At 43.2% G+C, this 27,747-nt stretch overlaps 1 protein-coding gene across 9 annotated transcripts in view; it reads left to right on the top strand.

Annotated features, from left to right (window-relative positions):
• LOC138630553 (protein unc-79 homolog) overlaps positions 1 to 27,747 on the top strand; it is a 32,367-nt gene that overhangs the window by 3,219 nt on the left and 1,401 nt on the right. Inside the window, exons 3-47 of one of the 9 annotated variants that reach the window (XM_069714972.1) lie at positions 2,567 to 2,880; positions 3,620 to 3,790; positions 3,982 to 4,077; positions 4,167 to 4,222; positions 4,750 to 4,879; positions 4,999 to 5,063; positions 6,280 to 6,368; positions 6,711 to 6,751; positions 7,246 to 7,271; positions 8,482 to 8,711; positions 8,925 to 9,096; positions 9,225 to 9,455; positions 9,608 to 9,798; positions 10,570 to 10,693; positions 11,423 to 11,563; positions 12,076 to 12,291; positions 12,646 to 12,873; positions 13,146 to 13,284; positions 13,612 to 13,691; positions 13,794 to 13,942; positions 14,064 to 14,221; positions 15,550 to 15,731; positions 16,003 to 16,204; positions 16,297 to 16,479; positions 17,135 to 17,203; positions 17,507 to 17,808; positions 17,907 to 18,089; positions 18,288 to 18,450; positions 18,851 to 19,000; positions 19,134 to 20,417; positions 21,971 to 22,072; positions 22,650 to 22,766; positions 23,164 to 23,266; positions 23,349 to 23,489; positions 23,616 to 23,654; positions 23,780 to 23,892; positions 24,040 to 24,125; positions 24,517 to 24,690; positions 25,010 to 25,078; positions 25,162 to 25,272; positions 26,458 to 26,562; positions 26,661 to 26,738; positions 26,860 to 26,949; positions 27,048 to 27,223; positions 27,556 to 27,739. In XM_069714972.1, the coding sequence (XP_069571073.1) occupies positions 2,567 to 2,880; positions 3,620 to 3,790; positions 3,982 to 4,077; positions 4,167 to 4,222; positions 4,750 to 4,879; positions 4,999 to 5,063; positions 6,280 to 6,368; positions 6,711 to 6,751; positions 7,246 to 7,271; positions 8,482 to 8,711; positions 8,925 to 9,096; positions 9,225 to 9,455; positions 9,608 to 9,798; positions 10,570 to 10,693; positions 11,423 to 11,563; positions 12,076 to 12,291; positions 12,646 to 12,873; positions 13,146 to 13,284; positions 13,612 to 13,691; positions 13,794 to 13,942; positions 14,064 to 14,221; positions 15,550 to 15,731; positions 16,003 to 16,204; positions 16,297 to 16,479; positions 17,135 to 17,203; positions 17,507 to 17,808; positions 17,907 to 18,089; positions 18,288 to 18,450; positions 18,851 to 19,000; positions 19,134 to 20,417; positions 21,971 to 22,072; positions 22,650 to 22,766; positions 23,164 to 23,266; positions 23,349 to 23,489; positions 23,616 to 23,654; positions 23,780 to 23,892; positions 24,040 to 24,125; positions 24,517 to 24,690; positions 25,010 to 25,078; positions 25,162 to 25,272; positions 26,458 to 26,562; positions 26,661 to 26,738; positions 26,860 to 26,949; positions 27,048 to 27,223; positions 27,556 to 27,739 (7,453 nt within the window). Of the gene's footprint in view, positions 1 to 2,566; positions 2,881 to 3,619; positions 3,791 to 3,981; positions 4,078 to 4,166; positions 4,223 to 4,749; positions 4,880 to 4,998; positions 5,064 to 6,279; positions 6,369 to 6,710; positions 6,752 to 7,242; positions 7,272 to 8,481; positions 8,712 to 8,924; positions 9,097 to 9,224; positions 9,456 to 9,607; positions 9,799 to 10,569; positions 10,694 to 11,422; positions 11,564 to 12,075; positions 12,292 to 12,645; positions 12,874 to 13,145; positions 13,285 to 13,611; positions 13,692 to 13,793; positions 13,943 to 14,063; positions 14,222 to 15,549; positions 15,732 to 16,002; positions 16,205 to 16,296; positions 16,480 to 17,134; positions 17,204 to 17,506; positions 17,809 to 17,906; positions 18,090 to 18,287; positions 18,451 to 18,850; positions 19,001 to 19,133; positions 20,418 to 21,970; positions 22,073 to 22,649; positions 22,767 to 23,163; positions 23,267 to 23,348; positions 23,490 to 23,615; positions 23,655 to 23,779; positions 23,893 to 24,039; positions 24,126 to 24,516; positions 24,691 to 25,009; positions 25,079 to 25,161; positions 25,273 to 26,457; positions 26,563 to 26,660; positions 26,739 to 26,859; positions 26,950 to 27,047; positions 27,224 to 27,555; positions 27,740 to 27,747 lie in introns of all 9 variants that reach the window. The other 8 variants (XM_069714973.1, XM_069714971.1, XM_069714979.1 and 5 more) reach the window with 8 other exon arrangements.

Here is a 27,747-nt window from a genome sequence, read left to right as displayed (position 1 = left end):
ATAAGTTTAGAATGCAATCTATTTGAGATTAACAGCTGGCCTTAATTCTACACTTTATTCCTCAGCTGCCTCATAAGGATTATTCCTGCGCTGAGTGGTGCTGACAGAGTATGCTGGCTACTTCATGCGTTGCTGAAGGGCTGTCCAGCACCACCAGTCACTGTGCTGTTTTAAACATGGCCTCTCATGGCACAGATTGAGCGTGACAGGGGCTGCAACTCTGCGAAACTGTGCTAACTCAAGTGACGATTTGTCTCTGAGGGACAGTATCATCAGAGCGAGAGAAGAATCACTCGGTATGACGCCACTGTTAACAGTTCCTTGATATTTTCCCAAAGCACAGTCTCTCTTTGCCTCAAATATGCAGAACAAAATCACTCTGACCACCATTAGAAGAGTCTGGTGTCCTCTGTAGGGACTCCAGGATTACCCATACACCTGTGCCTTTTGAAGCCTGGGGTGAACAAACAGACCAATGAAAATGAAAACAGAGACAGGGGGATTGGGGAAAGATGTAGTGAGCCTTTATAAGTGGAGCAGGCATGTGTCACGTTCCTGGAAAGAAAAACTGAAATGGCCCAAAGAGCTGGTTGCTGATTCACCAATAGGTTCAACATAGGTCTGATTCAGAACAGAAAATAAAAGAAGGGTTAAACTTTCCTATTTACTGACAAATGTGCCTCCTTAAAGATGAGGCACGGCTTTGTCAGACTGAGCTCCTTCCATCAGTGAGCCTCGCTGACTTCCTGCCAAAACGTATCACTCATAAGGATGACAGCAGAAATCATCGTCAGCTGTTGAGATTGGTATTGACGTAGGGCAGTTTTGTTTTTCCTTCACACACCTGTAAACATGTTCATGTAGGATTGTGCTTTGAATCACTGATAAACACGTCGTCAATAATTTTGGAACGACAGTGGAGGGTCTTACAGGAAATGTACGTCATGTGTCCGTACCAGTGCATTTCTACATGTGTTTTATGTGTCGTATATGTTTGTAGTTTTTTCCTGTTGTTCGTATGTATGTGTGTGTGCACATATGTATGCGTCTTTGCGTGTATATGTTCAGTGTATGCGTGTGAGTGTGTCTGTTTATGTCTCTGTTCATTGTTCAAATTAATGATGTTTTTCTATATGAGAATTGGGCAGTGAAAAAGTCATACTCTGAGATACAGTCTGTTGTTGTGTATTAGTTTGAGTTGATGCTGTATAATAACACAGCTTTATAAGTGAATCTGCTGTACATTGACCAAAATCTTACAGAGTATAACTTTGAGGGGATCAGTCACATAATGGTATGTTCTGCTGTTGACATACGAACTTGACATTATGCATCTAATATTATGTTCAAAAACTCTTTCATAAAATCCCCTTTCTCACTCGCCATGTAACTCCAAATGCTGTAACTCTACTTTTTGAGTGACCTTTCAAAAAAAAATAATAAGAAAAAAATGCAATACATCAGCAGTTATAATCTGGGCTCTCATGATAAATCCCAATCATTTGTCTGATAGAACAGCTTAGCTCTTTGATAATGTTTAGTAAAAAGAGCAATGCTCTCTGGCCCCCCCCCCCTCCCTCCCTCCTCCACCCTAGACGCTCCACACTCAACCCAACTAGTTTTTTCCTTTTGTTTTCCCTCTCTTAAAATCGAATATGTCCACCACCTTCCCCAGGGGACAGCAAACACAATTGTCCATCCTGCATTAGCTCACGAACATAATGCTACCAGTCATCTCCCCCTGACAACCTATTCCTTTGTCATTTTAGTTTCTCCTCTACCGTAGATTAGTTGTTACATTTATTTTAGAAACCTGAATCCATATGCCTGTTGGATCTCATTATTTCTCCTGATGATACTGGTATAGTATCATAACCTATGCATACGGACATTATTTCTCTGGTGCAATAAACATGTGCTGTGACCTAGGAGCACTTGATCTAACCTCACACACATGTTTATTACTGGCTAAAGCATGTTTCAAAAGTGTCACCTCTGTATTTTCCCGAACCAATTTGGTGTCACTCCCATCCTTGACAGCCCCACTAAAGACAAGGAAATTCCATTTTACAATATATTCCACGGCTCATTGGCCTCTCTGCATGGTAGCCACTGACCTTGCTGATTGGAAGATGGCAGCCATTGAGGGACAGTGATTTGCACTGTCCCTTTTTGGAGAAGTATGGGGTTGCCACTGAAAACATGCCATTTTTTATATTTTTGCTCCTTGTCACCAGATACGCATGAGATGCAGTGATCATTGCAGTTTGTGCTCATGTTTTTTTTGTTTTCCAAGTGCAAAGATAGACAAAACAAGATAAATTGAACTAAAGTCACTCTGAGCAGACAAAGCAGGGAAAAATTGCCCGTGCCTTCAGTGATACAGTCAACTAGTGAGACACTGCATCCTATGTGGGGTTTATCTGGGTTTGTTTTTTTCTATTTACGCTGTCTCTGTAGTGCCATTTCAATGTAATGTGCTGTTTTTTTGTGTCTTTGTTGTCTCTTTTTTTCCCTTGTTCCCCTCTCCTACCCTCCCTCCCCTTCCCCACCCGCCCCGGAGCAGCATTCTGTCCCGCACAGGCAGGAAGGAGAACCAGGAAGCTTCCAATTTGGCCGTGCCCATGACCATGTGTCTTTTTCCTGTGCCATTCCCACTCACCCCATCTCTAAGACCACAAGTCAGTTCCATCAACCCTACAGTTACTCGCTCCCTCCTTTACAGCGTTCTGCGCGATGCCCCGTCAGACCGCGGGGGGCAGGGGCAGCAGAGTCGGGACGCTCAGCTCTCAGAGTACCCCTCTCTGGACTATCAGGGCCTCTATGTGACCCTCGTGACCCTGCTTGACCTGGTGCCCCTGCTGCAGCACGGTCAGCATGGTGAGTCAAGGCCCAGTGCACCACTGTTTGTCATCATCATCCCCGAGCCGTCTGGCCTGCATGAAGCCACTGCTGCTTTTTTGGCCTCTTTTGTAACGGGAGGAGAGAAGTCCTGCTGAGGATCTTGAGGGATGCATGGGGTGATTGGGAGCACGCTGGATCCTGTCAACTTAATCGTTCATAAGCCATTGGATACACCAGACATAGGCCTCCTCTTCTGTGTATCATACTTGACTGCATGTTTGTTATGCAAAGTGTGAGAAATGTTTAACTGATGTTGTCATGTACAAATATATAAGTTTAAACACACAGGTAATGTTTTTTTTGTTTTTGTTTGTTTTTTAAATACATTAAGAGTACATCTGAGAATGACTTATGTCCACACTGTTTTGTCCTGGGGCTAAAGGCTGCTTCACAGTCAGTGCTCTTATTTTTCATGAATATTTGACCATTGTTAAAAAAAGCTCAAAAGCATGAAAACCCATCCTCTTGACTAGATTGCTTGATGAAGGTTAAACTTTACTTCAGTGGCTTTTAAAAAAACGCTCACTGTGCTCAAAAGATGCTCATATTCAAAATGTTTTGTTGTTTTCACTGTTAAAATTGTTAAATGACTGAAATGTCATGTAACTTTGACATCTGTGGTTGCATACAGTATGTTAATACTGTATGTGCAGTTGATTGAATGAGTGTCTGTGTATCTCTCTTTGTCTTTTTTGCCTTTTCCCTTTCTCTTCAGATCTGGGACAGTCCATATTTTACACAACAACTTGCCTCCTGCCCTTTCTCAGTGATGATATTCTCAGCACTTTGCCCTATACTATGATCTCCACTTTAGCCACATTTCCCCCTTTCCTCCACAAAGACATCATTGAGTACCTGAGCACCTCTTTCCTCCCCATGGCTATATGTAAGTATGACCTATCAGACAGTTAAGACAATGTATTCACCTCCTGTCATAATGAAAGTCAACCTAAATGGTGAGATAATAGCCGAATTAGTGAAAGTAAAACAAAAACGACTTCCAATACTGCAATGAACAGAGTGTAGAAGGGATCTTTCACGTGGTTATCCTTCTTTCTATTGTTTGCTCGTGTGTAGTGGGCTCCACTCGGAGGGAGGGCGGAGTCCCGGCCTATGTCAATTTGTCTGCCTCATCTATGTTAATGATCGCGATGCAGTACACATCAAATCCAGGTAAACCCTCATGTTGGCTGCTTTCAGAGCATGCATACAGATATAGCTGTAATTACTGTCTATTTAATCTGGTCTCTGCTTCACTCTAGTTTATCACTGTCAGTTGTTGGAGTGTCTAATGAAGCACAAACAGGAAGTCTGGAAGGTATTTTCCCCTTTAAATACATAATGTAGATGTAAGTACATTTGTCATTTGTGTAAAGCACAGCTGAAGAGTTTCATTCCAAATGATCTCTACTCGGAAAAATCTGGAATGTAAACTCTTCGATTAAAAAAAACCAGCACCGGCTTTCCTGACTACAAAAGCCAATGAACAATAATAAAACTAGCACAGATTTATTAATTTTTTTTACCTGTAAGGTCAGCTATTTTCCCGTCTTCAAATCTTTTTTCTTTGCTAAGCTAACTGTATTTGGACTTGGCTTTGTATTTATCGCAGACAAGGGAGGGGTATCAATATTTTCAACTAGTAACTTAGCAACAAAAGGCGAATAAGTATCAAACTGTTCCTTTCATTGTAAAACTAAAAATATAGGGGATCATCTTTGTTTAAAAAGCAACATGTAGTGTTTGACTGTAAATCCTGTGAGAATAAAACCTTCAGACTTTTTGCCTGCCATTCACCAATATCCAGATGTCCCTGAATATGTACATTTGATGTTTATACTGCAGGACCTGCTTTATGTCATTTCCTACGGCCCATCCCAAGTAAAACCTCCAGCTGTGCAGATGCTGTTTCATTACTGGCCCAACCTTAAGCCACCAGGGGCCATCAGTGAATACAGAGGGCTGCAATACACAGGTCAGAGTCTCTGAAAGCCACATGCGCTGCTTTATCGGTCCTTGAACTGATGAAAGGTTTCACCTGCCGACCATTTTTCTCTTTTTCTCCTCCCTTACTTCCAATCTCATGTCTCTTAGCCTGGAATCCCATCCACTGTCAACATATCGAGTGCCACAATGCCATCAATAAACCTGCTGTCAAGGTGACTACAGTCTTCAAAAAAACACAGTGAATACGCCCACATCCCAGTGCCTTGTTGCCGTAACGGGGATGATTAGCAGTGTGGTCTGTATTCGAGATCTTTTTCCCTTGAGAGATTCATTGGGAATGCATGAGACATGTGCGACTGGCACGTCTCATGCATTTTTGCCTTGCCGAGTTTAACCGTGTGTGTTTGCTCCTGTGAGTAAATAAATCAGTGCCTGCCCAGGCAGCTGTGTGAGTGGAGAAATGATGTCAGCTGCTATGATACTTTACACCAGTCTCCAGCACTGCAGCTATGTTTTTTCAGCTCCGCCTGCCTTAACTCAACTGCTCTCAAAACTGACAAATACAGTAGGAAAGGGGGCACGGACAGGGGCTGGCTTTCAATTACCAGCAGCAGGGAGGGAGTACGGGGGGAGGGGGGCCTTAATTGGAAGCGGTGACCCCGTCCAGCCCTTGAGGATAGGGTGGCATCAAGTGAGCACAGTAAATTACAGTGCACCATATGAACGTTGAGGCCAGACACAGGTTGTGAGAGGATGGAGTGCGGCATATGCACGCAGCCATCCACACAGAGGCGTGGGGAGACAGGTAAAGATGTCACATGATGTCTTGGGTAAGACCATGATATATATTACCCCTAGAGTGTCGGAGGGACACTGGTAAAATTGTAGCTTCTGTAAATGTACAATGTTATACGGGTGAAGGGGGTTTAGAAAAGCTGCAGGGTTAGGTATTTTTATTTTTGCCGTATGAAGGGTAGTCTAATTTTTTTTATATCCCTCGAGAGCCCTTTATTTATATTTAGCTCCCAGTTTGACTTCAGTCTGCATCTTAACAGAAAATAGAACTTCAGTAAAGTTAAATATGTCTTGAAAGTGACAGATTACGGTTAAAAAAAATAAGGATTAGCTTCAATATTTGGTGATCAGGCTACATATTTCTGTTCTGCTTTTCACAATTTTATTGAACACTTTTGTGGCTATTATTATGTTATTATTCCATTACTATAAAAAGGTTCAAATTTTAGTTAACCATCTTACAAGATTTGTGCCTTTTTGGTCATAAATGACTGAACATAACATCCCCACTGCAATCATTTTCTAATTTAAAAGGGCTGAAATTGTTGCTTTTCTTGTTGTTTGCATGAAAATAAAACATAAAAAATATTGACATGCATCCATATCCTAAGGCTACCTGTATTACTTTTGCAGATGTGTATAGATCCTACTCTTTCCGTCGCGCTGGGAGACAAGCCACCTCCTCTTTATATATGCGAGGAGTGCAGCCAGAGGATAGCAGGGTATGCATCTCTTTCCCCTTTTTTCTCAGTCCTCCCCCTTTTCCAATGAGATGTCATTCCAAACATACATCACCTACTGCCTGCATCATTATTCACCTCTTTAACCCAGGGGAAATATATCGCCATGGTTACGTAATTCCCACGCGCCAATAATGAGATCATCGTCCCAAAACTGCGCATCCACTTGTTTCTCTTTTCTCCAGCATGAAGAATATTAGAATTGCATAACTCTGCAGTTTCATAATGTCTTTCATTTTGAGTGAAGATGTTTTGTGTTCCAGCTCCACTGAGTATTTTGCCTATGAATCACGTATTGTTCAAACATTTCTTTGACCTTCTCAGAGATCATGCTGAATGGCTTGTTGATGTCCTCCTGCCCCAAGGTGAGCTTTCACCACCAAAACAGCTCTTTGAGTTGGAATCTTCATGTATTTCAGTCTGTTGTTCTCTCTACAAAACAACAATACAGTGAAGAGATTATAGAAATACTACACTCAGCACAAAATACAACATACAGAGAAATTTTTCTTACTGCAGAGGCTGGTCCTCTGCTATGAGAGTGAAGGTTTTAATTGTCAGAGCACATATTTTTGAGAGCTTTCCCATAGCACATTTTTCCAAACTCAATGGTGCTAAGGTGAAAAAAGCGACACTTTCTGTAAGGTAGCAGCTTGTTTCTTAATTTTGTAAATTGACATGCATTTCATTGGATTATTTATTGGCTATTATGACTTGTATTTCCTGTCTAGAAGGGGCTATAAACTTTATATAAAGGTTCTACTTATTATTTTCCACAAAATAATAGGGCTAAATTTGAAAACATACTTCTACTGTCTGCAGGTTGTTTTTCATTTTTGTTCATTTTTCTTTGCAGCAGAGATATCTGCCATTTGTCAAAAGAAGGTAAGATGTTTAAACTGCAACATTAATGACAGTAATGGTGCTTGGTACTCCCTGTTTGTTCATATTCACTGTGATCTCGCCCATTACAACATGATAACATATCTTTATGCAGATGTGGTCTACATTTGGGACAGTTTAACCTTATTCAGAAATCGGAAATCAAATAGTACACACGTTTTAATGTTTTAATCACTTAAATGAAAACACATAATGAAGCTGTTGACTTTCTGAAAATATCTCATGAAAAACATTTTATCTGTGATCCACAGCGAGGTCATTTATTCATGAACCTGAAATGTTTTCTTCATTGAGGAGTCCATTCACGCAAGCAGCTCAGTAAAGGCCAAATCATTTCAAATGAAACTGCTGGGGCGTGATGTTTGTTTGCTGTTGTTGAATGCACTGCCGAGGGCACAAGTGCTCCCTGCTGGTTTCCAGGGAGACACTGGGAAAACTGAGTGCGTGATGATCTCAGGTATTCCCGTCAGGCCAAGCAGCCGTACAGAGTTGGCCACCAAAAAAAGCTTCATCCTTGTTTGTCCAGCCGTTTATAATCCACAACCTGCCTCTCTGAGCAGGCTTTGTCCCACTCATTCCAGAAAGCTCTTTAAACTGCCACCTGGATTCACACCATCTCTGTCATTATAAACAGAGACGTTACTTTTCATCCGAGAATAGCTACTTATAAATACACTATGATACCCAAGATAGAACGTACTGTAAAGCCAACTACATCAGTACCGTCAGTGATTTTTGTTGTTGAAAGCCAAACGGGTGAATGAGAGAACTCACTGTCAGAGGACAGATATGTTAATTTGATAGGGAGCAATGCATCCCTCTAATGGCACAAGATTAGAGGCTGATCAGATTAGGATGGTCCTCTAGTGCCATGCTTTTTATTTTTAGAAACCTGAGACACCGTGGGGACACAACGACTTTTTCTACTGCTGTAGATGTGGACAGATCGACATCTCCAAACAAATGCATATTGAAGATGATGATATTCTCTGGTTGCTTTTGAGGCCCGGGAATAAATTTATTTTTAGAGTCTTGCCATTAGGCATTGTTGGCTGATTTGCTGTGTTTGTTGCATGTCTTTATTTTGTTGCCTGCTGCCAAGAATAGAAATAAACTGATTTCTCCTCCTCCTCTTCCTCCTCCGCCTCCTCCTCTTCTTCCTCCTCCTTTCCCTTCTGTCTTCTTACTGTAGAACTGTAGCTCTCATGTTAGGAGGGCCGTGGTCACCTGCTTCTCAGCTGGCTGCTGCGGGCGCCATGGTAACCGGCCTGTCCGCTACTGCAAGCGTTGCCATGTCAACCACCACAGCAGCGAGGTGGGGGCTGCGGCGGAGACCCATCTGTACCAGACCTCGCCCCCTCCCATCAACACCCGGGAGTGCGGCGCGGAGGAGCTTGTGTGCACTGTGGAAGCTGTTATAAGGTATACACCCTGTGTTTACGCCAATACATCACAGCCACAGTTTCAGGGCATACCCTTCTTTAAGGCGCTCCGTAACATGAATGTATAAGCAACAATAATGCATCAAATTAGGTTTAAATTTATACTCGGCGTCATTATCTTGAGAGTGTCTCCATTTCTCTCCTGCTCTGTCTGCTATCCTCTTTTATTCCTCTCATCTGCATGTCTATCCAGCCTTCTGAAGGAGGCAGAAATTCACGCAGAACAGCGGGAGTTTGAGCTGAACAGGCGTCGTCAGATGGGCCTGTCTGCCTCCCACCACTCTCTGGACAACATTGAGTTTGATAACAAGGAGGACGACCAGCACGACCAGCGCCTCCTCAGTCAGTTTGGCATCTGGTTCCTGGTGTGTAATCTCAAGCCGTCGCTTTGTCTGTCAATAACAGAGAAGGGGGGGTGATAAGGATCTCTACAGCACAGGGCCTCTTATCGCTACTCGGGTTTCCTGACTGATTGCTTTGCTCATGTCTGCAGGTGAGCCTGTGTACCCCCAACGAGAACACGCCCACTGAGAGCCTCGCTCGGCTGGTCAGCATGGTCTTCCAGTGGTTTCACTCCACCGCCTACATGATGGATGATGAAGTTGGAAGCCTGGTGGAGAAGTTGAAGCCCCAGTTTGTCACAAAGTGGCTCAAGACAGTGTGTGAAGTGCGCTTCGATGTCATGGTCATGTGCCTGCTGCCCAAACCTGTAGAGTTTGCCAGGGTAAGGTCAACAACCAGGTTGCCGTTCGCATACACGGTTATAGACAATGTTAAAGACTGTTAAATCTTAAACTAAGATTTCACTGAGGATTGAGGTTTATTCAGGGCAGGTCACCATTAAGTCTAAACCGGTCCATGCGTACTTTTCCCCAGGTGGGAGGTTACTGGGACAAATCATGTAGCACGGTGACCCAGCTGAAGGAAGGCCTGAACCGGATCCTGTGTCTGATACCTTACAATGTCATCAGTCAACCACTGTGGGAGTGCTTTATGCCGGAGTGGCTGGAGGCCATCCGCACTGAGGTGCCTGATCACCAGCTCAAAGAGTTTCGGGAAGTGCTCAGGTACATCCATTTCTTTTAAGTGTAAACAGATCATAGAGTACTGAGGGAGGAGTCGTAACATTAACTGTAATGTCTGTGTCCATGAGCTGCATATCAGCCACTGCCTGAAGTGGGAAAAAAAACACATGCCAGTATTTCCTTTATTCACGTTATTGTGTTTACTGGCCGTATTAAACAGATCATTAAGTAGGTTTTTATATTCAGATTTTCTACGGTGAAAAAAAAATATTCTAGCAGATATTCCTGATGTTCTCCCCTTTTTTAATCAATGGGAGAACCACTGCAAAATATTAGCATTACAAGGTCAAATCGTACTACTCTATGTGGCTGGGTACGCTGGGTAATGATATTTTATTTTAGCGCCATTATGAATTGCCCAGATAACCCGATATGGACAGGGGCAGAAATGAGCACCGGCAGCTTGTGAGAAGAGCTGGTGTGCAAGAAAAAGTTGACACCAGAGAGTAAAATGTAGACATGCTGCTATGAGTTTGTGTGAGTATGTAAGTGCCGGCCCACTTTGAGCACTGATATCAACACTTTAAAAGTCTTAAAAAGTCTCTCTTTTCATGGCGTCATTGCTTCCATCTGTGCATCACTCTGGAAAATATTTGCACGAATGAGACCACCAGCTGAAGATAACTACAGCAGAGGCAGTGTGAGGACAGTAAAACTGCACCGCTGCATTATAAAACAACATTAAAAGTAACAGCAGGGAACTGAACCACATTTACATGAACTTATAATTGTTGTTGTGTCCTCTCTATACAGCAAGATGTTTGACATTGAGCTGTGCCCCCTGCCCTTCTCCATGGAGGAAATGTTTGGCTTCATCAGCTGCAGATTCTCTGGCTACCCGGCGTCTGTGCAAGAGCAGGCTCTGCTGTGGCTGCATGTGAGTTTACACACACACACACACACACACACACACACACACACACACACACACACACACACACACACACACACACACACACACACACACACACACACACACACACACACACACAAACACAGTCTTGTGTCAAGTACTCGTCCTGCGGTTCTGTCCACAGTGCGTGTGAAATGAACAGGTTGTCATAGAGCGTGAGAGTCTGGGCAGAGGCCCTGCTGAATATGGATCTGGGTCACAGAACGAGACTGAAAGAGATAGGAGGGATTTTGCCTTTCATTCCCATATGCACTCACAGCTTGCAGCCCTGTATACATGGATCAATTTCAAGTTTTCTGTCACAACTGTGATCAAGAGATTGCAATAATTTACCCTCAGTAAGTAGGTCACACTCACTTCAGACCGAGAAGCAGTGACCACTTTGAAGTCCTCCTCTGCATGTGGTGTGTTAATGTCTTGTATGTAGCGGGGTTTTATTGTGTCACTGGACATATTTCCCACTTGATATCCATGCATATTTATTTTTATATTATTAACTATCGTTCTTAACATATACACTCAACCAACCAATGAAACAAAGGGGAGCGAGATTTTGTTTGCTGCACTTCAAACAAAAAAAACAGGAAAAAATTCCTGATAAAACTAAATTCAGAGTTTTTGTGTTTTAGCATTAGGTGACCATTGTTGTGAATGGATCATTTAAATGTGTGTGTGTGTCCTGTTGGGTCATAGGTGCTGTCAGAGCTCGACATTGTGGTGCCTCTTCAGCTGCTAATTGGGATGTTCTCCGATGGAGTGAACTCGTTGAAGGAACTGGCCAATCAGAGAAAGGCACGCGCTTCAGATCTGACTGGCAACACTGGGGCTCGCAGGGTGAGGAGCACGGCAATGTTAAAAATACTACCCCAAAATTAAAAGATATGAGAGTTCAATGGCAACGTTTTTATCCACTTGAGCTGTCATTGGCAATAAACCAGGAAATACAGCTTATTCCCCACCAAAACCACATGTCAGCGCATTCAAATCATCCCCTGAATAGACTTTGTGTTACCTTTGGGTCATGTTTTATGTTTTAACGTCTGTCAAATGCCTGTTCAGGACTGAGGTTTTAAAATTGTCTGCTCTTCTTGGCTTCTATTTCTTTACTACTCATCGAAATATACTGTAAGTTGCCATGGTAACAGGCTATATCTAAATATAGCTCTCTTAAAGGGCTTAATTGAACTTGACTGTGATGTAGATTTATCACTGATATTTATAACTCTGCACTTGACACATCTTTACTGGCAGTAACAGCTGGAGATCAAAAGACTGTCAGAGGCATGAACGTGCATGAGTTTGAGTTGAAACACACGTCTTTTAGGGGTTGTTGTCTTTTCTCATAGGTGAGTGTGGTGTCAGATCCAGGACGCCGTGGGCACCACAACACCCTCAGCCCGTTCCCGAGTCCCTTCAGGAGCCCATTTCGCAGTCCTCTGCGCTGTAGCCCTTTTAAAAACCTTGGTCACGCCACGGGCCACTGCGCCCTGGACCTCGACTGTGAGGACGACGACATGAACCTCGGCTGTTTCATCCTCATGTTCGACCTCATCTTAAAGCAGGTGACCACCTTCCTGATGAGATGTTTGTAACCATGTTTCCTGGGATAAAGAGTCTGTCTCTGATGCACTTTGTTTCCAAGTGTCATTATTCTCATCAATATCTAATATTCTTGTTTTCGGATATTGTTTATTAGGGTAAAAAAAACTTTTCCGTAAACCCTGTCATATCGTACCACCATTTGCACAGTGTATACCGTAGATCAAAGCCTCTTATTCATCTTTGTCATTCATATAGAGGAAAATGACAGATACAGCACAATTGCAATCAGGCCCACAGGTGGGATCTTGAGATTTGTGTCGTGCTCTACTTTTTGTTCCTCTATTTTTACGGTCGTCTCCCCCCCGCTGTCCCAGATGGAGCTCCAGGATGACGGTGTGATGCTGGGTCTAGACAGCAGCCTGGGGAAGGATATCGTGGGCATCATCAACAACGTCTTCCAGGCCCCATGGGGGGGCTCACACACCTGCCAGAAGGATGAGAAGGCCCTAGAGTGCAGCCTGTGCCAATCCAGCATCCTCTGCTACCAGCTGGGCTGCGAGCTCCTGGAGAGGCTGACCCCCCGGGAAGAGATACGCCTGGTGGTGAGACACACAGCGTGCATTTTAATGCACTGAATATAAATGAACCCTGTTAATGAAGCAGGTATGGCTTTAAAATGAATACCCTGAAGCCCCCAAGTCCCAGACATTCGAGCCAAAGTCACCACTGTGTGTCAGGTTTAGCCTCATTTGTTGCAGATGACTCAAAACATACAGAATCCCCGTCCCTCTATATAAACAAATCTAAAAGACTTATGCATATCAAGCTCAACACTTGATGGTCACATTTTGACAGTGATTGTTTTCCCCCGCAGGAGCCCACAGATAGTTTGGAGGAAACATTGTTGTCACCTCAACCAGACTTCACCCTCACGACGGAGACTCGAAGTGAAGGAGACAACCCGAGAGGGACACACACTGACAACCCCAGCAACCACTCTCCTGGTGATGCATGTGTGTCATCAGTCTTCATATCAAAATTTAACATATGATTTTACCTGCCAAGAGAATATCATTGTATTAATCCTTATAAAAAATTTACTGTGATTCCACTCGCGTCTGTATACAGTAATCTCACGGTAAAAAGAAGACACTACGTGTGACTGTCCGAGAAATAGTCGGTTACATAAATCCCCCAAATGAAAAATCTTATTTGTGAGATATTGTCAGAGCCAGACTAGCTTTTTCCCATGTTTCAAGTCTTTATGCTACATTATATGCCCGCCATCGTACAGAGTAACTTGAAAGGTGAATGGTTTCTAACAGTTTTCTTCGTTCCAGCCATGAAGAACAACTCTGATAAGAAGTTCTCCTACCAGCAGCTGCCTGTGTCGTTGAAGCTTATATACACCATCCTGCAGGTACTTCATCTGAATACCTAAATGATAAAAGTAGATCAAAAATGTTTCTTGTGATTTATTTGAGTGTACGCTGTGAATCATGCATCTCTGCTGTATTGTCAGGAAATGTCCAAGTTCGAGGAGCCTGACATCTTGTTCAACATGCTGAACTGTCTGAAGATCCTGTGTCTCCATGGAGAGTGTTTGTACCTCGCCCGTAAGGATCACCCCCAGTTTCTGGCCTACATACAGGAGAAGATGCTCATCCCAAGGTATGTGCAGTCAACTCGCCTCATATACGGGAAAAGGGAACCTTTCTGTGACAATATTCATTTGCAACTGTTGATTTAATCAATTCCTTCACAGCCATTTGTTCATGTCTTTGTGTTTCAGCCTGTGGTCCATGATGAAGTCCGAGTTTTGCCAGCTTGCCTCCCTGGCTGTGCCGCAACTTCTCCATGCCCTCTCTCTGTCTCACGGAGCAGACATCTTCTGGAACCTCATTAACACAAACTTCAACAGCAAAGACTGGAAAATACGATTTGAAGCTGGTGAGAGATTAAACTGCACATATTGTTTATCTGATATCTCATCACATACAGATCACATATATAGCTTCAGACGCAGATGTGACCATTAACTATTATAATTTGGGGGCTTTTAGGATTTATCTTTGCGGTGGCCACTGTGAGTAAATGAACTGTTATAAGAGGAACCCCCATTCTGCTTATATAATGTGCTTCCTAAACCGCTGCCTGGCCACATCTCCCCCTTGTGTTGCCATGGTTACTGTGTGGCTCAAACTGGCGGCAAAGAGGAATTGTGGGATTAATAAGGTTTTTCTCGCCTTGTGATTGGCAGAGAGGAGCTGTGTGACCTTGAGACAGAGGCAGAGGACGGGTCCCCTGAGTCAATGCATGGATATAGGGAAACAGTAGAGCAGTAGCATGACAGACACACAGTAGATATTTTTCAGAAGATATTAAGTTATTTGCCTATTGTGTACATAAATACCTCAGGAAATCTCAAAAAATAAATTCACATATTGGTCTTTCCATCTTAAATGATGCGCCACAATGTCAACCTGAAATGCGATTGATCTATATCATAACCACGAACAACTGTAATCATATTACACTCTCTTATAATTAGTGTTCAAACAGATAATTGTATAAATGAGAGCATACATTTTACAAAAAGATGTATTTTTTTCCTGAAATGAAACCAACAGGCATCAGGCTCTCACTGCACAGTCCCACACTCTCTCCCACACTGACACCTAGTGGCCAACCCTGGGTATTACCCATCAGCCCGGAGTGGGTGAGCGTTTATGGATTTCAAAATAAAGCCCCTATTTTTAGCTTCTAATCTGAGTCATGATAAATAAAGACACCAATTACTGGAAGCATGTTACTGTTAGAGAGATGACTGCCCCACTGGCAATGGCCATGTGGGATGTTGTGTTGTCTACAGTCACAATGTGTGTATGTTAATGCAACCTTGTGAACACAATAACCAATGAATATTACATGATAGAAACTAAAGCATCACACGTACACCCACAGAACGGATGAACAGTGATTTGATTTAAAATATTGCTCCATAAATATATTTTTTTTTTATGATGCACAGAATATATATGATTTAATTTTTGTAATGTGAATTTCTCAGTTTTAAGGAATATGCTGGTATAGACAGTTGCTAAGTAATACATTAACTTATCTTAATTATCTACATCTCTGACCTCATAGCTGCTTCTTCTTATTAAATCATGATAATCACATCAGGACATCTGGCAGCTCCGTTGACTCTTGGTCATACTGTCTCTGTTGCCAGAGATGGTTCACTTTTGCTCTTTATGTTCATGAAATTTTTCCAGTCGAGAAGGTAGCGGTGCTCTGTCGCTTCCTGGACATCGGCGCGGTGACAAAAAACCACTTGTTGAAGTACTCGCTGGCCCACGCTTTCTGCTGCTTCCTGTCCTCCGTGGAGGACGTCAACCCAGCCGTGGCCACCAGGGCCAGACTGCTGCTGGACTCCATCAAGAGGCCGGCCCTGCAGGTGACCTGCACGCATAGACGCACAGTGAAATTGGTCTGTAGTATATAGGACATTGAAGTGAAGAGCTACACAATGGCACAGTGATGTGACATGTTTGTGTTTATCATTGTGATTTTCACATATTGGCAGATAAATACTTCATGCTTGCTGAAATATGAGTGACTATCTTAAAGAACATACAATATGTTTATACATTGACATTGGAAATATAGAAATAGTCTTCACTTCTGTCCAGAACCTGCTGATAATAATGTTGGTTTCTACTTTACAGGGCTTGTGCCTGTGTCTGGATTTCCAATTTGACACCGTGGTGAGGGATCGTCCCGTCATTCTCAGTAAACTCCTCCTGCTGCACTTCCTGAAGAAAGACATTCCCGCACTCAGCTGGGAGTTTTTTGTCAACCGCTTTGAAACCTTATCTCTGGAGGCTCAGCTGCACCTGGACTGCAACAAGGAGTTTCCTTTCCCTACTAGTACGTACAGCTGCTATGTCACCATTTAGGTTTTTTACACCTGAAAGAGAAGCATTGCCTCAAAATTAAGTTTGCAATCTTTTTTCTGACAGCCATTACAGCTGTACGAACCAATGTGGCCAACCTCAGTGACACAGCGATGTGGAAGATACGACGGGCCCGTTTTGCCAGGAATCGGCAGAAGAGCGTGCGTTCTTTGCGGGACAGTGTGAAGGGAGGCCCAGCAGAGTCAAAACGGGCATTTTCACTCCCTGAGTCACTGAGCAACCGACTTCGTGAGTAGCAGAGATCAGCCAGTCGATCTGTTTGAATCTGAACCTGTGTCCCTTTCATTCAGTCTCTGGTCAAATTCTGTTTGCAAATAACATTAGAGGCTTCTTCAAGTGCCTCATATGTGCTCTGCCCACATCCATTACTGTATCCAGTCCATCTCTTTTCTAAAAACAACCTGCCAGGTTGTTTTTTTTGCCATAAAATGGTGATCAATGACCATTTTGAGTTCCTTTTGGAAAATAAAATCCTCTATTTGCAAATACTATTCGACCAAAGTCTGGTCCCATTTTCCTAATGTTTCTCTCCTCACTTGTTTGGTCCCAATGTTCATTTCACTTAAATGTCTAAACACTACTTTGTTCAAAAACAGGAGGCCTTCCCAACCCTATCAGTCCTTTTATCTGTGGCTCTGCACAGAAGGCTGTCTGAGTTTCTGGGACATGTTATTTGTGTTGGCTTCAAACATGACAGGGCTTTGGATGTTTGTGGTCGGTCCAAATGTCCTAGATCTTGACAACACGTTGGATTTTGCACTGTTTTGTGTGTTTTTTTGTGGCCAGTATGTGTGTATGTTTCTGTGTGCTGTACAATCATGAAGCTCAGACATGTGTCCTGTGCGAACTCTCTTAAATTGTGTTCTTCATATGTGGTTTTTAGCTCTAAGGCTTACGAGGCAGGAGCACTCTGCCCCGACACTGGGAGATATGATAGAGAAAGTCCTGCCAGGTAAATAACAATCTGAATCTGAGACATACAGTATTGCTCTTCATAATTACATCATATTGGAGGAAAGTATAGTATGCCTGCAAAAAAAAGGGTCATATTTTTGTGTTTACCATTTACATATTCCATGAGCACATTGTACTGATGTACTGCATGATGATATCGCCGCCTCTCTTTACAGAGAAGTGGACAAGATAAGATGACTGCCCCCCCCACCCCTACCTCTGTGCTGTTACCCTCCCTCTCCCTCATCTTCTCCCCTGTCTACAGCACGTTTCCTCCCACATTTTAACCCTGACGCTTTAGCCCCTCTTGCAGGCCAGACTCCTTCTCCTGAGGAGGACTCCATCATCAGAGACCTGCTCCCCGAGGACGCCGGCATCGATCACCAGACGGTTCACCAGCTCATCATGGTGCTCATGAAATTTATGGCCAAAGACCAGAGCAGCGCCGAGGCTGACATCGGCAGTGCCAAGGCTTTCAACACGGTGAAGCGCCACCTGTACGTGCTGCTGGGCTACGACCAACAGGAGGGCTGCTTCATGATTGCTCCTCAGAAGATGCGCACCACCACCTGCTTCAATGCCTTCATCGCCGGCATTGCACAAGTGACTAACATCTCATCTATTTTCATATTTTTGGTGTTTGTACCGTTACACAACAGAACATCATATCTACCAGTGAATTAAACTTTTGTTTCCTCCAGGTGATGGACGACAATATCGGTTTGGGGAAGCAGCTGCTCCCTCTGGTGGTCCAGGTGTTGAAGTACTGCACATGTCCCCAGCTGAGACACTATTTTCAGCAGCCACCCCGATGCTCCTTGTGGGCCCTGAGGCCACACATTCGACAGATGTGGCTCAAAGCTCTGCTAGTTATTCTCTATAAGGTAGTTTTTTTTATTAATATGTTTCAGTGGGATTTTATTTTATGGACTATTAGTCATTCAGTCCCTTTAGTTGTTGTTGTTGTTGTTGTTTTTTTTTTACCTCTGATTGCTTCATCTTGCTGTGATATATTGTTCTTCATAAAAAGAGAATAACTGTTATACAAAATAAGCACTTTTTTTTTTTTTTTTGCACCATAGTACCCTTACAGAGACATGGACGGCAGTAAAGTGGTCCTCCATCTGATCCACATCACCATCAACACACTGAACGCACAGTATCACAGCTGTCGTCCTCACGCTACAGCAGGGCCGCTCTACAGCGACAACTCCAACATGAGCCGCTACAGTGAGAAAGAAAAAGGTGGAGCAAAATAACAAATGTTGTTTATTTCAACAGCAGACTTCTGGAGAGGCTAAGATTTGATGAATGGGCTGCAACAAGAAAAACACTTCCATATGCTCGTGTGATTGTGTGTACAATAATCTTCGCTGAAAAAAGTTTGCTTTAAAAAGTTGGAGTGCTGAGAAGAGAACTAATTACTGTATGTTGTGTAAAGGCTACAATTAATTGATATAAATTAGGATACAATTATGGAAGGAACCAAATCGTCGTTCCATTAACATATTTTACAAGATCTCATAAATCATAATGTCAAAATGGGATGGAAGTGACACCCTCTTTAATAAGCTTTAGATGATTTTCTCTATGCTACATAAATGCAGTGCTGATGTTCATTTTTCATATTTTGTCTCCGTATTAGAAGAGGACAGTGTATTTGATGAGTCAGACGTCCATGACACGCCGACTGGTGCAGCTAATAAGGAGTCGCAGACATTCTTTGCCCGCCTGAAAAGGATTGGTGGCAGCAAGTCTGTGAAGTACCAGCCGGTGGAGCTGAATGCTAAGAAAAGTGAGCAGCAGAGACATTCATCGTCAAGTGCAGTATTACCGCACACTGACTGAATCTTTTTCAGCAGAATGTTTTCCTGATTGCTGGATACTTTCACTGCAGTAACGTCTCATTTTTGTCCTCTGTGTATCAGGTGAAATTGAGCTGTCGGAGTACCGCGAAGCGAGCGCCCTCCAGGACAGCATCCTGCACTGCGTGAGGGAGGAGAGCACCAGGAAGAAGCGGCTACAGGCCATGCACAAGCAGAAGTCTCTGGACATTTCCAACACGGACTCCATCCTCTTCAGTCTGGACGAACATCGCCGCAAGTCCTGTATTGATCGCTGCGACATGCAACCGCCCCCTGTGGCCCCATCCTCCGCCACGCCTCACAGCCGGCGTCACGGTAAAGGATCCTCTGATGACTCTTCGGTTCGTGTGGAGGACATTGATCCCGCGGACAGACGATGCTCTCGAGGCGGCCAGTCTGACACCTCTAAGCCCATCATTCCAGAGGTCCGCCTCAGCTGCATGGAGACCTTCGAGGACAAGATCAGATCAGATCAGAGCTCTTTAGGGGAATCGGTGCAAGGCAAGGAGGATCAAGACCTCATTGACCTCTCCTCCGACTGCACCTCAATTCCAGAAAAACACTCGCTGCTCTCCATGTCCGACAGCGACTCCTTGGTGTTTGAACCACTACCTCCTCTGAGGATCGTGGAGAGCGATGAAGAGTTCGACCTCAACACCCTCATAGCCTCCAAGTTTAACGGCAGTCCGAAGGTCTCGGCTTCCCCGGCGAGCAGGAACACTTTGCGGTTGTCTCCTGTGGTTCAGGTGAGTGTGGAGGACTGTTCCAGTGACAAAAAGAGCCCCGAGCTTCTGTTAGGGAAAAGGGGCCCAGATGAAGCACTTGTGGAAAAGAAGTCCAACCGTGTGGCTCACAGCACCTCTCTGGAACTCCCTGACCGCCTGGAGAACATCTGCCATGAAAGCCCCATGACCCTGAAGCAGAAGAGAGATCTGCTGAGGAAGACCCCACACATCCCGGACACCTCACTGGACGACATGTCTATGACCCCCGAGGACTTGAGGATCGCGATGGGACCCGGCACAAGTCCTTCTGGTCGGACTATCTTCCTGGACATCCCAGAAGACAAAGCAGAGCCTCTTTCCTCACCTGAGAAAAGCAAGAGTAACAGCAATGACGAGGAAGAGGACGGATATGATGAAGAAGACGATGATATGGGTGATGAGGTGGACAGCGACCCCAAACCTGGCAACGCGGACGACAATGATGAAGCAGAGTTTAAAATCCAGATTGTTCCCCGACAACGTAAGCAGAGGAAGATTGCCGTCAGTGCCATCCAGAGGGAATACCTGGACATCTCTTTCAACATGTTCGACAAGCTGGGCGGTGAGCAGACCGCAGAGACCGGTAAGGAGGAAGGACCCACAAACACACCTGGTCTTGTTGCATGGGCTTACTGTGGAAAACTTTACCAGTGTGCTGTTCAGATGCTGTTCGATTCGTTTCGAAATAGTTTTTTAAGGGAATCTTTAAGATTTAAGGAGTCATGTGGAGGGCTCCATAAAACCACATGTATCAATGTTTGTACCAGAGTGGCCAAAAGTGCTCATTTTAACAGTTAAAATCACAAGAATTTGAAACGAACTTAGAGAACGACACTGCATTTACAACAATTTATCTCTACAAGGCCACAAAAAAACCATACTGAGTTATAGTTTATGCTCCTCACAAATCATTGTATTCAGCTGACTCTGGCATCACCTGCTCCCCAGTCCTTAAACTACAGCCAACAACAATAGTTTACACGAGTGTGCTGCCACAGAACGATACTGCTTTTTTAATTGAAAACATTTGTAGGTCTTCACTAACTGTATTTAATTTTTTTTTTTTTATCCCATTCTCAGTTTAATTTTAAATAGATTTAGGCTCCGGGAGGAAGATCATTATTGTAGTTATTGGAGTGACTGTTATTGTTTACTACTTACATACTCAATTACATTTACATTGTGAGTTGACAGAATTGAAAGATTTCTTGCACAATTTTTCAAAAAACTAATTGTTTGATAAATGTCATTAAGTATTATTAGTCTGCTGTAGTGCAATCTGTTTTAATTCTCACTAATGGCATTATTGCTTATCATGATGTGTGTGTCATTCTTGATAATCAATAAGTTGCTGTGACCTTTGATGTCAAACACAAAGGCCCACAGTGATGCTGCTTTTGGTTCATACGCACAACGACTTTGGAACAGTTGCTGTGAATTTTTGTGACTCAACACCCGACTTACAACTTTAAAGATAAAACACAAACCTCATCATTCCAGAGTTATTTTTACCCAGAAGCTTCTATTATATTTGACCTTAATTCTATTGCTTTTTTTTTTTTTTTTTTTTTTTTTTCCACTTTCATTTATCTCTTTTTTAAAAAAAAAAATCCTTCCTGCTCTGTTTGTAATGCTCCTTTTTTTCCTGGCATCTCTCTTTTTATGTTTTTTGTGTACGATACTATAGTATCCCATATAAATGAGGTTTTACTGTTACTTTTTCATCATCAAAGTTCATTATCAGTATCATTATCAGTGAGCACCTCAAATCTTTACACCACTGACCACATCAGCCTTGTTTTGTCTATGGTGTGTTTTCTGTGTGTGTGTTCACTTTTCCCATCACACAAACACTTCAGAGTGAATCAATGATGAAAAATTCAAAACTTTAAACTTCGTTAAAAGTAGGAGAACTGATTTTCTGAAACATACTGCAGGTTAAGTTACGTTACAAAGCTGTAAACACAACAAAACTGTCATTAAATTAGCACTAAATCGACTATAACTGCTGTAAACCTCTCCTGATGGGATGATGGACATTCATGCAGCATTTTTGCTGCGTAGACCTATTGGCATAGGATGGCATATATTCTGATGCCAATTCCCAGCCTGTCATTCCTCCATATTGCCTTGCAGATCACAAAGTTATGTCTACCTTGGAAAAGCCTCGAGAATCTGCCTCAGCCCCAACACTCGAAGCTGCTATGCCTGAAACAAGCCATCGCTCTTCAGTATCAAGTAGGATCCAAATACTTTGCTGCACAACCTCTTTACCCACCTCATTATTGTGATTGCCATAAGGAAGGCTTTATGTAATTTTGTTTACTACTGGTGTGTAATCTCATATATTCCCTTTAGTTTCTATATTTTGTTCTTTGAAAATTAATTTTAATAACTTTATATTATTGAATATTAAAAGTATCACATAACATCCATGAAACTAACTAATACAATTTTTGAGAACACAGAAAAGATACCAATCCAATGTTTTATAAATTTGTTTCCTAATTAGTTTCCCTCTAAACCATAATGATTTAATCCCTCACAGGACTGAGCTAAATGCTTGAATTTTGTCTTCGTTATATAATACAAAAGACACTGACCATCTGTTTTCATGTGTCTTCCCCATTTTCATGTAACCATACACACACACACACACACACACACACACACACACACACACACACACACACACACACACACACACACACACACACACACACACACACACACACACACACTTTTTGTTTGTAGAGCTCAAATGGGTTGAACAGGTACTTAAAGCCACATGTTGTTTTCTGTGTCTGACCTCTAGCTCAGTACCGTCAGGTGAAACGAGGCTCTCTGGGAGCTCTAACCATGAGTCAGCTCATGAAGAGACAGCTGGAGCATCAGTCCAGTGCGCCGCACAACATCTGCACCTGGGAGACGGGTCAGTCACTTTTAGCCTTTTACTCTTTTACCTAACGGCCCTTTGAGGAGATGCATGGAAAAAAAAACAAAGACACTTATTGATCACTATTGAACTCTGGGCAAACACGACACAACACAGAACAATATATGTAAGCTAATAGAACAAAATATGCAAATGAACAAGCAAGATATTTCACAGTTTCTTAAAAGTATCTTATGTTTTTTTGGACAAACTCACAGAGATTGGCTAACTCTCTTCATATTTAAGAGCGCATTGGCTTATCCTGTAATATAAATCATTGATGACCAGGACAACTAATTAATAATGAAATGTTTGGCCTTGATATCCTGGAATATAGTTAAGTACCCAGTATCTTCTTTTAAATAGTTATTTTATGACTGATCTTTGTTGGCAGGTCCTACAAAGACCAGTCTTCTCTCAGCACCGAGCACAGTCAGCATGTTTGTCCCTGCCCCTGAGGAGTTCATAGACGAGCAGCCCACCACGATGTCTGACCGGTGAGTGAATCAGTCAGCAGCTATCCCTGTCCCGTAGCACGCCACCTTCATGCTGAATCTGGCCTGCTGTATTTCTATGTAGGTGTCGTGACTGTGCGGCCGTGCTGGAGGAATACGACGAGGAGACTCTGGGCCTCGCTGTGGTAGTTCTGTCCATGTTCATCCACCTCAGCCCTGATTTAGCTGCTCCCATGCTTCTCGACATCATGCAGTCTGTGGGCAGGTACAGCGGCTCCACTAATCTCCATCCACACAGCACTTCACCGTAAAATGAAGTTTCATAACTCACTCTTAGAACTCATGCATAATTCATCCTCGAGTCCTAATCCACTGCTTTGACTTCTTTTAGGTTGGCATCCAGTGCCAATTTTTCTGGACAAGCTGAGAGGTATGAGACATTAAAGCCGTTACACCCGAGTGTTCAGATATTCGCTGTGCTTATAGACGAGTTTAATAATAGATGTGAAGTGTGACTGCCTGTCCAACAAACATTCTCCCTGTGATGCTTTGCAGTATGTTGATCCCAGGGAACGTAGCAGGTGTAGCCAAGCAGTTCCTGCGCTGTATGTTTCACCAGCTGGCACCAAATGGCATCCTGCCCCAACTCTTCCAGAGTAACATCAAAGGTCTGCTCCTGGTGCTGAGTTTTATAATTTTGTTACCTGCAGTAGAGGCACATTATATTTATTGGAGTGGATATTGAATAACAGTACGTTTTAAAATAATAAGTTCCCTCTGACCGTATTGTCACCTTCTTCATCTTTTTTCTATAGATGGGAGTTTTCTGCGAACACTCGCATCTTCGCTGATAGATTTCAATGAACTGAGTTCTGTTGCAGCTCTCAACATGCTGCTGGAGGTGGGATTTTTTTCTCCATGTATGTGTGTTGATTCATTTAACCAGCAGGAGGCACTCTTGTCAAAGCAAAAGCTTTTGTGGCTTCAGCTACATGTCCAGCATAAGCCCATCTGAAACAACACATCATCGGGGCATTTCAAGAAACCTACCTCATTCTGCACCATTGTACCGGTTTATTGTTATTGGTTAGCCATATAGATGGCACAGATAAGAACCTATTGATGCGTGAGCTCATTCAAGGGGTCAGCTGTACTTTGGTGTCCTAAATCCACCGCTCTCATCGTGGCCATTGTGATTGATCAGGACTGCATGATCAGTTAAATGGAAATATCTTCGCTTATAGAATTTCATTATATAACCCTGTTATGGTTTATGCCTCTGTGCCCTCCAGGGCTTGAACAACAAAAAAAGTCTGCCAGCAGGGGGCACAATGCTGCACTGCCTGGACAACATAGCCACCTTCATGGAGGCTCTCCCCATGGACTCTCCTAGCAACCTTTGGACAACCATCTGCAACCAGTTCCAGACCTTCCTCACAAAACTGCCCTCTGTGCTTCCTCTGAAGGTAGATATGAACTCTTTCACTTAGTCATGGTCTGATATTGTTTAATGCGATTACGGCTTCAGGAAAAAGCATCTTGCTGTGCCCTTCTCAGGTTCAATAGGACAGAGTCTTAAAATTGTAATCGATTTGACTCTGACGCTTTTATCCTTGGAGGTCAAATTAGCATGTACTCTGATCAATTTTATTCCTGCACACAAATTTAAAACGCCAAATCCAGGAATATGTCTGTTTACCATGCAGTCGTTTTCAACTTCTGCACTCTAAAGAATGCTGGCAAGTTTATATATGACAACTTTTCTTGCAATGTGTGTCTCATTAGTGTCCCATGGACTCCAGTTTAAGGATTATCATTTGTCTACTGAAAATCCCAACCACAAATGCAACCCGGGTGAGTATGAAGCCGAATTTTTACATATCAGTTTTGTCAAAATTCAGGCCTTTAATATCGAATGTGTTTTCTCCGTCATACAGAGTCTCCTGGAGCCCTTCTCCAAGCTGCTGAGCTTTGTCGTCCAGTATGGCAGTTTCAGCCTCTCCTACCTCGTAGAACTATGTGGACTGTGTTACAAAGCCTTCAACAAGGTACTCTTGAGTGTTTTCCGTAAAACACAAGGAGCTTGCAGTATTTACGCAGACTTTAAAGAGTTAAACCTTTTAAACTAATCTGCAGTGTTAAAAATGTTGAGCCCCTGTTTCCTAGTTTCTCACTCATCACTTTTTCAGTGCTACACTTACTCCCCTGACTCTCCAGTCAGCCAGAATTGTGGCCACGTGTCATGGATGATTAAGTAGGCAATCGGCCAGTATTGATTAACATGATTAGTAGGTGTGCTAGTGCTGAGGATGTACGGTGTGTTTTTCAGTGGCTGTCTCAGACAGAGATGGAGCCAGGGCTGTGTGCACCGTTTGGCCAGACGGACCCTCAGTCCTCCACCACTGTCAGCGCTGCATGCTTTATGTCTCCTGCAGTATCGATTTTCTGCATCCTGTTTAATTCCTCACCTTTATAATATTCGCATTTCAAATCCCAGAGTTGCTATGAGCAATTGCTTCTGGATCCTATCCCGTGCAGTTGTTTTATGGTGAGGTGAGGTTTCTGGGAAGCACAGGGAGGATTTTTCAGCTGGTTCACGCATTGGAGGTCATGTTATAAGGACACAAAGTCAGGCTCTCTAGACAGACTAAAGTTTGTCACACCATGCACCATTTGCCACGCCTGCACCGCACTATATATGTCTGGGCTTTTGATTTGCTATTTACCAAATGGACATGCTCCATTAACTTTTAATTATGAGAGTGCGCATACAGGTATGCGCATTAACAAGCCACACAGTGAGAAATGTCAGAGGCCGCTCTGCATTCTGCATGAGCAGAAGAGCATGTGCCTACTCCGAACATAAGCAAACATCACTGCAAAGAGAAAGAGAGAGGCAAACTGGAAGCCAGAAGATGACAGTGTGGTTTGTAAACAGGCAGCTGAGCTTCGTGTGGAAGGGATGAACAAAGAGAGCAGCCTGTCCTCAGGGAGGTTGAGAAGGCAGCCTGACAGCCTCATCTGAGCTGCCTGGGACTCTGGGAGGAGAGATCTGGACTGGCCTAAATCTACTCCTCGGCTTCACTATTCCCTGTCTCTCGCTGCCTGTCCTTCCCCTTCTATTCAAGCTACAGAGTTTATGGTCTCCGCACAGCATGAGTAAGGGAGAGTGATAATAGAAAAAGGCAGTCTTGCTGCCTCAGTACATTTACTCCACTCTCTATCTCATCCAGGAGAGAGATAAGTTCTACATGTCCCGCATTGTGGTGTTGGAGCTTCTGCAGGCTCTCAAGTTCAAGTCTCCTCTGCCGGACTCAAACTTGTTACTGCTGGTCCAGGTACACAAAATAATGTCTTCAATGCATGCCAGTTTACAAGAAACCAATAAATCCCCATGTTTCACCTTAAATACAAAACCAACTGTGGATTTTACCAGTTTGTTTGTGCAGATATTGGTACACGGCTAGCAGAATCCACCATCATCCAGAAGCACATGATCTTGACGCTGCCGGGGGTGAGACCTAAATCGCTCTGTGTTACGATCCTATTAAAACCAGCCTCATAAAACCGCAGGAAACAAAGATATTCCCCACTGTGATTCCTCTTAAAGGATAAACTGTTTTCGTTCCCAACAGTGTACAACAGCAGCGATGGAATGCATGCGGCAATACATAAGTGAGCTCCTGGACTTTATTGCAGATATGCACACACTTACCAAACTTAAAGTAAGTCTTACTCTTCATGCGAGTGCCACATTGTGCATGGTATCTCATCATATGTAGAGTTTTTACATGTTGTTCCTCACTCTCAATCTGTTGTTCAGAGCCATATGAAGGCTTGTTGTCAGCCGCTGCATGAGGACACTTTCGGGGGCAACCTGAAAGTGGGCTTGGCACAAGTCGCAGCCATGGAGATCAGCAAAGGCAATCACCGTGATAACAAAGCTGTGGTCCGTTATCTTCCCTGGCTTTATCATCCGCCATCCACCATGCAACAAGGGTAAAAATGAAATGACTAAAAAGAGTTCAGTCATTTTTAGTGACTTAAAAGGGGCAGATCACCTCAATGGCATATTTACTAACTAGGTTTCTGTATCTTTATTGCCTAACCAAAGATAGTTTTTTAAACTTAATTTTTCAGGGTTTGAGATCTCTGATTTGATGGATATGATTTGTCGTATTTACAGGACAAAAAAAAATACACACATAAACAATCCTTTCAATATTAGCATGATTAGCCAAAGTAAAAGTGTTACACAAGCATTATAAATGTAGAGACTGTATTGTGAACTGATTTGTTAAACTCAATTTCAACTTTTGATTCCTATTTAGGCCAAAAGAATTCATCGAGTGCGTGTCCCACATTCGTCAGCTGTCCTGGCTTCTTTTGGGCTCGCTGACACACTGTGCCCTCCACCAGGGCTCCACCTCCTGCATGCCCATCCCTCTAGACGCCGGCTCCCACATCGCCGATCATCTTATTGTCATCCTCATTGGCTTCCCAGAACAGTCAAAGGTCTGTCA

Source organism: Brachyistius frenatus, unplaced genomic scaffold (genome assembly GCF_029030835.1).
Source record: "Brachyistius frenatus isolate BFR_SWC_R1_liver_20210118 unplaced genomic scaffold, ASM2903083v1 Contig_136, whole genome shotgun sequence".
Lineage (NCBI taxonomy): Eukaryota > Metazoa > Chordata > Actinopteri > Embiotocidae > Brachyistius > Brachyistius frenatus.
The sequence above is the reverse complement of the archived record's forward strand: the minus strand, read 5'-3'. Positions and strand labels throughout refer to the sequence as shown.